The sequence below is a fragment of the Microcaecilia unicolor genome, chromosome 4, assembly GCF_901765095.1.
Source record: "Microcaecilia unicolor chromosome 4, aMicUni1.1, whole genome shotgun sequence".
Taxonomy (NCBI): Eukaryota; Metazoa; Chordata; class Amphibia; order Gymnophiona; family Siphonopidae; genus Microcaecilia; species Microcaecilia unicolor.
In genome coordinates, this window is record NC_044034.1 from 231697683 (window position 1) to 231711391 (window position 13709).

Here is a 13709-nt window from a genome sequence, read left to right on the forward strand (position 1 = left end):
GGGGGCGTCAGCCATTTTGGGAAAGAAGATAAGGGCTTGGAAGAATTTTTGGTGGGTGGGACGCTATCCTTCTAAGGTAATTCACTGTGGAAAAGAGGAGAGGCAGACGCAGCTCAGCATCAGAACCCGGAACCTTGGGCAGACAAATGGGAGAGGAATCCTACAGCAGCCCAGCAGCGGAGGTCGGAGGTTTGGGCACATATGTGGGAAAAGGAATCTTGCAGCAGCCCAGCAGCAGAGGTCAGAGGTTCGGACACACCCGTGGGAAAGGAATCTTACAGTGTTTTCATGATTATTTCGAATAGATGGACTTTAGATCTGCTAAGTGGCAGGAAGACAACAGATATTATATAAACATCATTTCCTAGAAAAAATTATCTGCATATTGTACCCAAAGGCGAAATGTATGCATTATGTGCACAGATAACATGGTTAGAGATGGACACAGCCCAAACGTATGAGAAAAGTGAAAGAGGAAAAGGAAAAAAGAACAATGACCTCAATTATTATTATATTTGTACCCTGCGCTTTCCCACACATTGCAGGCTCAATGCGGCTTACATAGTAAATAATTACAATCACAAAGTCTTTAAGGAGAATATTATAAGCTGTAGTAGAGTGGGGTTTTGAGGAATAAGTGAGTTGAGCATGTCGGGGCAAAACAAAGGTAGGATAAGCAAAAGGAAAAGGGATAGGGAGGGGTGAGGAGAGGGGGGATGGAGAGGAAAAGATAAAGGGCAAAGGATGGATAGGAAAAGATAAGGGGATAAGGAGATTAAGAAATAGTCTGAGGTGTAATGATCATCAGGACCGAAATTAGGAGGAAGAGTTTGAAGTTAAGTAGGGTCAGATGGGTAAGCTGTCTTGAAGAGATGGGTCTTCAGCATTTTCCTGAAGGGTAGATGGTCATTGATTGTTCGAATGGATCTTGGCAAAGCATTCCAAAGCTGGCTACCCAAGAAGGGGAAACTGGATGCATAGAAGGTCTTATATTTAAGACCTCTACAATTGTAGGTTAAGATGGGTACGAGATGTATATTTTAGGGACTATAAAAAGGCTTTGGGCAGGGGAAGCATTAGAATATTACCCAGCCTGAGTATAAACCCCCTAATGTATCTGTGTCAGAGATGATCTTTGATTTTTAGAGGCCTAGCTCTTAGCCTGAGCCCTTGGCCTATATTTCACTGAGAGCAAGCAACTGATCTTTTTCTGGCAGGGAGGTTGACAAGGTTGTTCATGTAATTGGGGGGTTCTCCATATATAATCTTGTGAATCATAGTATAGACTTTAAAATGTATTCTTTCTCTGATGGGAAGCCAATGAAGCCTCTCTCTAAGAGGTGTTGCACTGTCGAATCTTGACTTGCCAAAGAGAAGTCTGGCTGCCGTGTTCTGGGTAGTCTGAAGCCTCTTGAGGATTAGGGTCTTGCATCCTAGGAAAACACTGTTGCAGTAGTCTGCATGTATAAGTACTGTGAATTGTACTAAGTTCCGGAAGGTGTTCAAGGGAAGATAAGATCTTAATCTTTTCATAATCCACATCATGTTAAACATTTTTTTAGTGACGGATTTAGCATGGTTTTCAAATGATAGATGGTTATCAATTGTTATGGTTATCAATTAATCAAAGATGGTAAAAAGCCTTGTGGTTCTGAACGTCAGTAAGGAGAAAACAATCTAAAAGTTATAGAGATGTCTCATGGAAATAAAATGCATACATTTTACTTTTGCATACATTATGAAAATAACTTTTTCTATGAAATGATATTTCTCCGAGGACAAGCAGGCTGCTTGTTCTCACTGATGGGTGACGTCCACGGCAGCCCCTCCAATCGGAATCTTCATTAGCAAAGTCCTTTGCTAGCCCTCGCGCGCCCGCGCGAACCACGCATGCGCGGCCGTCTTCCCGCCCAAAACCGGCTCGAGCCGGCCAGTCTTCTTTCGTCCGCACTCGGTACGGTTGTGTTTTCGCCGTGTCGAGCCCCAGAAAGTCGACCTCGCGCGTCCTTTTTTCGACGTGTTTTTTCTTCGGAAAATCCTCAAAAACTGTTTGGGAAGTGCTCCGGAAGCCCTCTCGGGTTTCGTTTGCCCCTTCCCGTATTTTTCCAGATTTTGCCCCGGTAAGTTTTCTTTCGTCGTCGGGGTAGGCCTCTTTTCGGCCTCGGTCGAGATTTTTCTCCCTTAAAGTTTTGGTGCTCACTTTCGTCATTTCGGATTTTGATTTCGCCGGCGTGATTTTTCCGCCCATGACATCGAAGCCTTCCAGCGGCTTCAAGAAGTGCACCCAGTGCGCCCGGGTAATCTCGCTCACTGATAGGCACTCGTCGTGTCTTCAGTGTCTGGGGGCCGAGCACCGTCCTCAGAACTGTAGTCTGTGTTCCCTGTTACAAAGGCGGACTCAGGTAGCGAGATTGGCCCAGTGGAACGTTTTGTTCTCGGGCTCTTCGTCGGCATCGGCACCGGGGGCATCGAGTGCATCGACGTCGTCAGCGTCCAGACCTTCTTCCTCGGCTGCTAGTGTATCGGGTGCATCGAGGCATCGAGTCTCTGCATCGGCGCTGAGGCATCGGGCGACTGCATCGACGTCGGTGGTACCGGGACCTCGTCTGCTGATGTCGTCGGACGGTGGTGCATCGTCTGGAGTGCAGGTGAGGGCTGTCCATTCCCCTGCTGGTGGCGGTGAGCCTTCGGGTGGGTCTCCCCCTACCCTGAGGGCTCCTGCGGTACAGCCCCCCCAAGATCGACCTCCTTCGGCCTCGGCCCCGAGGAAGCGACGGCTGGATTCTACGTCCTCCTCGTCGGTGCCGGGGAGCTCCGGTGACATGCTTCGGAAGAAGTCGAAGAAGCATCGACACCGGTCTCCTCCCCGCGTCGGCACCGAGAGCTCTGGGTCGCCGAGGGAGTCGGCACCCAGCAGGCATCGGCACCGAGAGGACCGCTCACCCTCTGTTCAGGAGGTGTCGATGCGCTCCACTCTGGACAGCCCGGAACAGCCTCCACGCCCGGAACAGGTTCTGACGTCGACGCCTGCATCGACCTCTCTGCCTTTCTCTGCAGCCGCTCTGAACGAGAGCCTCCGGGCCGTTCTCCCAGAGATCCTGGGAGAGCTGTTGCGCCCTACCCCTCCGGTACCGGTGGTGCTTGCGCCTCCGGTACCGTCGAGCGTGGCGCCGGCTGGCCCATCGCCCGGGGTGAGGTCCCCGACGTCGGTACCGCGTGCGGTGCCGACTGCGGCCACCTCCCAGGAGGGCTCCCCGACTACGTCGGCGGAGGGAGCTTCTCCGATGCGGGCGAGGGAGTCTACCTCTCGATGCCCCCATCGTGGACGTGGCTCCACGGAGTCGAGTCGGGCACGGTTGCAGACACAGGTCCGTGAACTTGTGTCTGACACCGAGGGTGAGGCCTCGTGGGAAGAGGAAGAAGACCCCAGATATTTCTCTGACGAGGAGTCTGAGGGTCTTCCTTCCGATCCCACTCCCTCTCCTGAAAGACAGCTTTCTCCTCCTGAGAGTCTGTCTTTCGCTTCCTTTGTCCGGGAGATGTCTACGGCCATCCTCTTCCCGGTGGTTGTGGAGGACGAGCCCAGGGCTGAAATGTTTGAGCTCCTGGACTATCCTTCTCCACCTAAGGAAGCGTCCACTGTTCCCTTGCACCATGTCCTAAAAAAGACATTGCTTGCGAACTGGACCAAGCCACTAAGTAATCCCCACATTCCCAAGAAGATCGAGTCCCAGTACGGATCCATGGGGACCCAGAGCTGATGCGCACCCAGTTGCCTCATGACTCTGGAGTTGTGGATTTGGCCCTAAAGAAGGCTAAGAGTTCTAGGGAGCATGTTTCGGCGCCCCCGGGCAAAGACTCTAGAACCTTAGACTCCTTTGGGAGGAAGGCCTACCATTCTTCTATGCTCGTGGCCAAAATCCAGTCTTACCAGCTCTACACGAGCATACACATGCGGAACAATGTGCGGCAGTTGGCGGGCTTGGTTGATGCGCTCCTCCCTGAGCAAGCCAAGCCTTTTCAGGAGGTGGTCAGGCAGCTGAAGGCGTGCAGAAAATTCCTGGCCAGAGGGGTGTATGACACCTTTGATGTTGCGTCCAGGGCCGCTGCTCAAGGTGTGGTGATGCGCAGGCTCTCATGGCTGCGTGCCTCCGACCTGGAGAATAGACTCCAGCAGCGGATTGCGGACTCGCCTTGCCGTGCGGACAATATTTTTGGAGAGAAGGTCGAGCAGGTGGTAGAGCATCTCCACCAGCGGGATACCGCATTTGACAAGTTCTCCCGCCGGCAGCCTTCAGCATCTACCTCCACAGGTAGAAGATTTTTCGGGGGAAGGAAGACTGTTCCCTACTCTTCTGGCAAGCGTAGGTACAATCCTCCTTCTCGACAGCCTGTGGCCCAGGCTAAGCCCCAGCGCGCTCGCTCTCGTCAGCAGCGTGCGACTCAGCAAGGCCCCTCGGCTCCCCAGCAAAAGCAAGGGACGGGCTTTTGACTGGCTCCAGCAGAGCATAGCCGACATCCAAGTGTCAGTGCCGGGCGACCTGCCGGTCGGGGGGAGGTTGAAAGCTTTTCACCAAAGGTGGCCTCTCATAACCTCCGATCAGTGGGTTCTCCAAATAGTCCGGCAAGGATACACCCTCAATTTGGCCTCAAAACCTCCAAATGGTCCACCGGGAGCTCAGTCTTACAACTTCCAGCACAAGCAGGTACTTGCAGAGGAACTCTCCGCCCTTCTCAGCGCCAATGCGGTCGAGCCCGTGCCATCCGGGCAAGAAGGGCTGGGATTCTATTCCAGGTACTTCCTTGTGGAAAAGAAAACAGGGGGGATGCGTCCCATCCTAGACCTAAGGGCCCTGAACAAATATCTGGTCAAAGAAAAGTTCAGGATGCTTTCCCTGGGCACCCTACTTCCCATGATTCAGGAAAACGATTGGCTATGCTCTCTGGACTTGAAGGATGCCTACACACACATCCCGATACTGCCAGCTCACAGACAGTATCTGCGATTTCAGCTGGGCACACGTCACTTCCAGTACTGTGTGCTACCCTTTGGGCTCGCCTCTGCGCCCAGGGTGTTCACAAAGTGCTTGGCTGTAGTAGCAGCGGCACTTCGCAGGCTGGGGGTGCACGTGTTCCCATATCTCGACGATTGGCTGGTGAAGAACACATCCGAGGCAGGAGCCCTGCAGTCCATGCAGATGACTATTCGCCTCCTGGAGCTACTGGGGTTTGTGATAAATTATCCAAAGTCCCATCTTCTCCCAGTGCAGAGACTCGAATTCATAGGAGCTCTGCTGGATTCTCGGACGGCTCGCGCCTATCTCCCAGAGACGAGAGCCAACAACTTGTTGTCCCTCGTCTCGCGGGTGCGAGCGTCCCAGCAGATCACAGCTCGGCAGATGTTGAGATTGCTAGGCCACATGGCCTCCACAGTCCACGTGACTCCCATGGCCCGCCTTCACATGAGATCTGCTCAATGGACCCTAGCTTCCCAGTGGTTCCAGGCTGCTGGGGATCTAGAAGATGTAATCCACCTGTCCACGAGTTTTCTCGAATCCCTGTATTGGTGGACGATTTGGTCCAATCTGACTCTGGGACGTCCCTTCCAAATTCCTCAGCCTCAAAAAGTGCTGACCACGGATGCGTCTCTCCTGGGATGGGGAGCTCATGTCGATGGGCTTCACACCCAAGGAAGCTGGTCCCTCCAGGAACGCGATCTACAGATCAATCTCCTGGAGTTGCGAGCGATCTGGAACGCTCTGAAGGCTTTCAGAGATCGGCTGTCCCACCAAATTATCCAAATTCAGACAGACAACCAGGTTGCCATGTACTACATCAACAAGCAGGGGGGCACCGGATCTCGCCCCCTGTGTCAGGAAGCCGTCAGCATGTGGCTCTGGGCTCGCCGTCACGGCATGGTGCTCCAAGCCACATATCTGGCAGGCGTAAACAACAGTCTGGCCGACAGGTTGAGCAGGATTATGCAACCTCACGAGTGGTCGCTCAATTCCCGAGTGGTGCGCCAGATCTTCCAAGCGTGGGGCACCCCCTTGGTGGATCTCTTCGCATCTCGAGCAAACCACAAAGTCCCTCAGTTCTGTTCCAGGCTTCAGGCCCACGGCAGACTGGCATCGGATGCCTTCCTCCTGCATTGGGGGGAGGGCCTGCTGTATGCTTATCCTCCCATTCCCCTGGTGGGGAAGACTTTGTTGAAACTCAAGCAAGACCGAGGCACCATGATTCTGATTGCTCCTTTTTGGCCGCGTCAGATCTGGTTTCCTCTTCTTCTGGACTTATCCTCCGAAGAACCGTGGAGATTGGAGTGTTTTCCGACCCTCATCACGCAGGACGAAGGGGCTCTTCTGCATCCCAGCCTCCGGTCCCTGGCTCTCACGGCCTGGATGTTGAGAGCGTAGACTTTGTCTCTTTGGGTCTGTCAGAGGGTGTCTCCCGCATCTTGCTTGCTTCCAGGAAAGAGTCCACTAAGAGGAGTTACTTCTTTTTGTGGAGGAGGTTTGCCGTCTGGTGTGACAGCAAGGCCCTAGATCCTCGCTCTTGTCCTACACAGACCCTGCTTGAATACCTTCTGCACTTGTCTGAGTCTGGTCTCAAGACCAACTCTGTAAGGGTTCACCTTAGTGCGATTAGTGTATACCATTACCATGTGGAAGGTAAGCCGATCTCGGGACAGCCTTTAGTTGTTCGCTTCATGAGAGGTTTGCTTTTGTCAAAGCCCCCTGTCAAGCCTCCTACAGTGTCATGGGATCTCAATGTCATTCTCACCCAGCTGATGAAACCTCCTTTTGAGCCACTGAACTCCTGCCATCTGAAGTACTTGACCTGGAAGGTCATTTTCTTGGTGGCAGTTACTTCAGCTCGTAGAGTCAGTGAGCTTCAGGCCCTGGTAGCCCAGGCCCCTTACACCAAATTTCATCATAACAGAGTAGTCCTCCGCACTCACCCTAAGTTCTTGCCAAAGGTCGTGTCGGAGTTCCATCTGAACCAGTCAATTGTCTTGCCAACATTCTTTCCCCGTCCTCATTCCTGCCCTGCTGAACGTCAGCTGCACACATTGGACTGCAAGAGAGCATTGGCCTTCTATCTGGAGCGGACACAGCCCAACAGACAGTCCGCCCAATTGTTTGTTTCTTTTGATCCCAATAGGAGGGGAGTGGCTGTGGGGAAACGCACCATATCAAATTGGCTAGCAGATTGCATTTCCTTCACTTACGCCCAGGCGGGGCTGGCTCTTGAGGGTCATGTCACGGCTCATAATGTTAGAGCCATGGCTGCGTCGGTAGCCCACTTGAAGTCAGCCTCCATTGAAGAAATTTGCAAAGCTGCGACGTGGTCATCTGTCCACACATTCACATCTCATTACTGCCTGCAGCAGGATTCCCGACGCGACAGTCGGTTCGGGCAGTCAGTTCTTCAGAACCTGTTTGGGCTTTAGGATCCAACTCCACCCCCCGAGGGCCCTGTTTGTTTCTGTTCCAGGCTGCACTCTCAGTTAGTTGGTAAATTTTTTAGGTCAATCTCAGCTATGTCTTCGCCGTTGCGAGGCCAAATTGACCATGGTTGTTGTTTTGAGTGAGCCTGGGGGCTAGGGATACCCCATCAGTGAGAACAAGCAGCCTGCTTGTCCTCGGAGAAAGCGAATGCTACATACCTGTAGAAGGTATTCTCCGAGGACAGCAGGCTGATTGTTCTCACAAACCCGCCCGCCTACCCTTTGGAGTTGTGTCTTCCCTTGTCTTTGTCTTACTACATATGAGACTGGCCGGCTCGAGCCGGTTTCGGGCGGGAAGACGGTCGCGCGAGGGCTAGCAAAGGACTTTGCTAGTGAAGATTCCGATTGGAGGGGCTGCCGTGGACGTCACCCATCAGTGAGAACAATCAGCCTGCTGTCCTCGGAGAATACCTTCTACAGGTATGTAGCATTCGCTTTACATAATATCTGTTGTCTTCCTGCTACTTAGCAAATGGCATAAAGTCTAGCTATTCAAATTAATCATTCAAACACCTTTCTGTGTATTATTAAAAAAATGTGTATAATGCATTTTACCTTTATCATTGTATATTATGTGGACACTATTTATCCTTCTACTGTTCTATACATTTTTCTGTAATTATGTATTTTTCATTTATTTTAAATGTTTTGTTGTATTTTACACTCCGTTCAGGTTTTAAGTTGTTATAAATATGTGCTTTTTTTAAACTCCGTGATAGCAACATCTAAGTCTGCCTCTACTATCAGAGCTTGCAGATCATGAACTTTGTGTTTTAGACTACGTGCATTTGTGGTCATTGCTTTCCAGCAACAGTCTCATCTTCTGTATAGTTTTTTGTTTAGTCTCACCTACAGTATTGCTAAGAAGTGAATTACTATTGTTGTTTTCATTGCTTTCTTTACTACTATCACAGCTTGTCTTTTGCTGGGGGTGACTACCTGAATTGATCTGCTTCCAAATGCTACCCCCCTTCTAGTTTAAATGCCTAGAAATATTGTCTGAATCTCTCACCAAGGATTCTCCTATATGCCTAAATCCTTTTTGATGACACTAAGCTTTGAGCCACTTATTTCAGTTCTCAGTATTTTTTATTATTTTATTATTTATTTGAATTTTGCTCACACCTTTTTCAGTAGTAGCTCAAGGTGCGTTACATTCAAGTACACTGGATATTTCTCTGTCCCAGGAGGGCTCACAATCTAAGTTTGTACCTGAGGCAATGGAGGGTTAAGTGACTTGGCCAAGATCACAAGGAGCAGCAGCAGGATTTGACCGGTGCTCTAAACACTAGGCCACTCCTCTCCCTTTCCATAAATTGGTAACACTTCAGAAAAAGTGGTAATCTGTACCAAATGTTTTAACCCCTCCCCCAACTCCGGGAAAGCTCTCTGTGCTACAAATGAGGTATTATTGGCTAGATCATTTGTTCCCAGGTGGATAACAAAGTCAGTGTTAGAACCCTTAGTCTCTTCTATGATTATAGTCAGTATTTGCCTGGGATTTCTTCTAGCTGAGATTTATGTGTTATTTTCTTGAACAATGTACTTCATATCTTTTATGCAACTTGCCTTTCGCTTTATATTCGGAAAAGACAGAATATCAAATAATTATATGCAAAACAAATGATTTTAAACCTGTTCCTCTAATCCAGAGGTTTTCAAACCAGTCCTTGGGGAGCACCCAGCTATATCCTGAAAACCCCTACTGGCTGGATGTTCCCCGAGGACTGGGTTGGAATTCTCTTCTCTAATCCGATCATTTAAGTCACAACATTGTCACCTCCTCATAATGAGGCTCTAACAGGACAAAGAGTGACTGAAGTTATGTCAGTAGACTTTCAAATGAACTGTGAAACTTCTTTATCAAAACATTGTTATTCTTTTGGTTTAGAGATGCAGTGGTTGGAGCACTGATGCCTGCCAATATGATAGCACCACTGGAATGTATTTCTTCATCGTCTGCTCCCTCATCAGATGGTTATGGTGCAGTCAGCCCTCACCGTGGGGAAGATACAGGTCTAACATTGGATGTAGAAGAAAAACTGAGCCCCAACCCATGGCAAGATAGGAGAGGAGAGGTACAAACACATCTTATTTTAATAGAAAAACTGAGATTATAATGCAAATTACATGTTGTATTAGTATTGAAAAATATTTGACTGCTAAATTCTTTGCATCAAACTGTGTCAAGTGACTAAGTATCTTTATAAAAGATTTTCTGTGACTTTGCCAGAGTATTAGCTTTCTTGTGTCTAAAGTTAGGCTGACCTATTCTCTAATGACTATGTGCAATTGCCATTACAAAATTGCTGCTAAGCACCCATATTTTTGGTGCCCTTTGTAGAATCTACCCCTTGATGTTTAGGCAGTGAGGTTACCCTCATCAAAATAGAAGTTAAGGCATCTAGAATCCAGCGAAGGGACAATGAGAAATAGCATCCCAAAGATTCCAAGATGGCAGACACACATGGTCCCCCTTGCCCATCCATAAACTCTGCATGGACAGCGGAGATCAATTCAGAAGTGACAGCTGCTGTGGAAGGTGCACATGAATGTCTGGACCGCATGAACCGAAGTTTATTAGCTCCGCACTATAGTGCACTTGAGGATCAAGCTCAGGCCATGACAGGTGCAAGTAAATTTAGAAAAGTGGCTGTCAGAGTTAGAGCAGAAGGTGAATGATTTGGAGAACCAATCATGGCACAACAATTTGCCCCTTAGGTTGCCAGAAACTCTCCTGGGTAATGAACTTATTGATTTCCTGACAACTTGGATCCTGCAAAAGCTGCAGTTAAGTGAACAACTTCGATCCTTCTACATGGAGTGTGTGCATTGTCTGAAAGTGAAGAAGATGGATGGCGTTTGCCCTCAGGCAGTTATATTTAAAGTTCTTAACTTTGCCCATAAGCAGGCTACTGTTCAGGCCATATGTGCAAATAAATCATTAACCTATGGCAATAAAAAAATCTTGTGTTTCCTGGAGTACTCAGCCACAGTATAGGCACAGAGAAAAACATTTGCCCCAATGTGCACCATCTTTTTTGAAAAGCACATTAAATTTTTGCTCCTGTAGCTTGCTAAACTAAGGGTATCTCACTTCTTTGAAAAAGTAACAGAGGCAAAAGCCTTCCTATCTGCCCTGTCAAGCAGAATGGTGGACACATGATTTTCCTCGCTGAACCATTACTGGAGAATGTGGAAGGCAGAGACAATTTTCATAGATTTGCGCTTTGAAAACCTGTTAATACAGTGGAACTTTCTACATTGTTGGTTACATTCTCTAAGCGGTTTTGGAAATAGCTGAGGATATTTATCGGGCCTCAATTTTGTTGGCATGGCCCTGGATGGTCCTTGATACTGTGACATATTGACTTTGGTATACCAGCCCTGGGGCCTGCAAATGGACCCTGTTATCTAGACTGTAACATTCCAATGTGAAAACTCCTCATCAAAATGAGGTGTGTGATGTGGCGCCCCCTGGGGATGCACCCACCACTGTTCGCAGGTCTCCCAGATGTTAGTCTGGGCAGCATCTCAGACCTTAGTAGTGGTATAGTTCATCGGCTTCTGTTAAAGCAAATGTGCATATTTGACAGGTGGCCATGCCCATTTCCAGTTTTGTCAGCCAATCAAAATCGAGAATCTGCCCAGGCCACACCAACTCTCAGCCCAAACCTGGCCCTCTCGACCCACACCTATTTGATACATCACAGGAAGTGATGTCATAGTCCTGTTCCAAACTTCTCCTGTTTTGTCAGGTTGGTGATAAGTAGTGGTTGCACAAATCCAAGATAACGGTGCTTATAGGGGCACTTCCTGTTTCACACTAGTTGCCATCTTGAATGAGTCATGTGATTGGATGTGACATCAATTGTCAAACACCAACCCCTACAGTCGCTTAAACTGTTTCTTTTTTAATTATTTTTCAGTCATGGTTGCTACACTCTCCCCATGTTCACAGAAACAATTTAAAAAGACATTTTCAGGCATTCACTTTCTGCAGCTAACTCATACTGGGCATTGTTTAATCTAGCTTCTTGTTTAAAGCCCTCCCTATGCACTCTGAGCCCAAAAAAGAAAATGATCAGGTTTTTCTCTCTCTCTGCAGACAAGACATAAAGCTGTTCAAATTAACTCACAGAGCCCAGGACAAGCCTGGCCTCGCTGATTTCCCTACCTCTCCCTCCTTACAAATTGTGCTAGTTTTTTTTTGTTTTTGTTACATTTGTACCCTGCGCTTTCCCACTCATGGCAGGCTCAATGCGGCTTACATGGGGCAATGGAGGGTTAAGTGACTTGCCCAGAATCACAAGGAGCTGCCTGTGCCTGAAGTGGGAATCGAACTCAGTTCCTCAGTTCCCCAGGACCAAAGTCCACCACCCTAACCACTAGGCCACTCCTCCACTTTTAAGCTGTGCCAGTCCATTCATTCCCTGTTTGTCTTTGTGAGGTCAAACAGGCTGGCACACAGTACTGTCCCTATCCCCCTCTTTGCAACTGAGGCCCAGATGCATCAACCAAACGTAAAAAAATCTAAAACGTAAAAGTGCTTACCGAATTTGAAAAAAAACCGAAGAATGTACCAAAAAAACAAGACGCACATGTTCGGTGCGGTATTGTAAAGTACAATGCATTACAGATTCGTAATCCCCGTCGGTAATCGGCTCCTAAAACATGCGCAGAGCAGCCAAGCGTTATGCTGACTGCTCTGCGCATGCCACAAACGTCAACACAAACGTATTAAACCTACGTAGGTTGCTTACATCAGATGGGGGCGTGCGAGGGTGGGGGGATCGGGATGTGCGAGCATTTAGCTCTGTGATCCTAGCAGGAGAGTGAAGTTGAAGACGTCCTCCTCAAGACTCCAAAAGGACGTCCTTCATAAACCCCCCTTTCTAACAAAAGACCTCTTTCACTGTGATCCCATTTAGCTCAGCAGAGAGACCTGGGCCCGCGCCCCCCCCCCCGGCTGGGGGAAACAGGGGAAGGGAGGGGGGACCTGGGCAGCTTGTTACAGAACCGGGAAATTGGCTTCAGAGGAGAGAGCAGAGTGTTAATTTTCAAAGCTGTGGGAGAAGGAGAAATAGAGAGGAAGGGAGGGGGGCCGTGGCTGCTACAGTTTTGAGTTTTCTTTTGATTTTTTTTTTTTAATACAGGGGGAAGCGGGGAGCAGCGTCGACCTCGGGGGGGGGGGGGGGGGGGGAGGCAAGGGTATCCATACAGGATGCTCCTGACGAGCGCCTTTTCAATTTTATGCAGGGGGAAGCGGGGAGCCACGTGTTTGTGTGGGTTTTTTTATTTTCAAACATGCCAGCTTGGATTTTTATGCTGCAGGGAGAAGCGGGGAGCAGTGTCTGTATGACAGCTCAGGCCTTAACGACAGGTCTGACTTCACGTTAAATATATCACGGTAAATGATTCGTTGCAATCGTCATTATGGTTAGTGCATTGCGAATTGTTCACATTTCAATTGGAAGTGACTCGTTTGCATTCCGTTTTCGTTAGCTGCTAGCGTCGTCGTTAAATGGCCTTTAATGCATGCTACGGTTGAAAATTTCTTCGTTAAAGGGTCGTTAAAGTTTTGTGCATCTGGGCCTGAAAGACATAAATAAAGTTAGTTGTAATTATGTGCTGCATTGTTTGAGAGAATCCCCCTCAAGAATCACACACAGTGCAGTGTGGTGACAAATCACATAATACCAAACCTCAGAAGAGAATTAGCAGATAGAAGTAAATTTATCTTAGCACTCTGGATTAGCTCAAAAACTTCTCACTCTGCTGAGCAGCAAGAGTGATGGCAGCTTAGACACTGAGCTCTCACTGACTAGTTTTATAATCTAAAGGCATCCTTTAGCATCGAGCTGAAATCTTGCTTTGCAAACTTTCTATACGTTTTATAAGCATCATGACATTAAACAAATCCGGAAAAAGGCACAGAATTGAGCCCACATCGCTAAAAAAGACGCAGCTAACAAAGCAGAGGATGCTTCCTCCTTGACCGTTCTGGAGGAAATTCGTGCCTTAAAGGACATACTGACAGACACCAAAGAAGATAAATGAAATTGAGGACATTTAGTTGATTTAAGACTGAGATGTCCCAATTTCAACACTGCATTGAGAAGATAGAGAATAAATAATGTGTGATTGAAGAAATATTAAACGCCTACAAAAACAATGCAAGCATATCAATATCCTAGAG

General features: G+C 48.4%; 1 protein-coding gene across 1 annotated transcript in view; it reads left to right on the forward strand.

The window, feature by feature from the left end:
* Positions 1-13709, forward strand: part of HERC2 (HECT and RLD domain containing E3 ubiquitin protein ligase 2) — a 921269-nt gene that overhangs the window by 548058 nt on the left and 359502 nt on the right. The window contains 1 exon segment of the mRNA XM_030201308.1: positions 9402-9588. Within this exon segment, the coding sequence (XP_030057168.1) occupies positions 9402-9588 (187 nt within the window).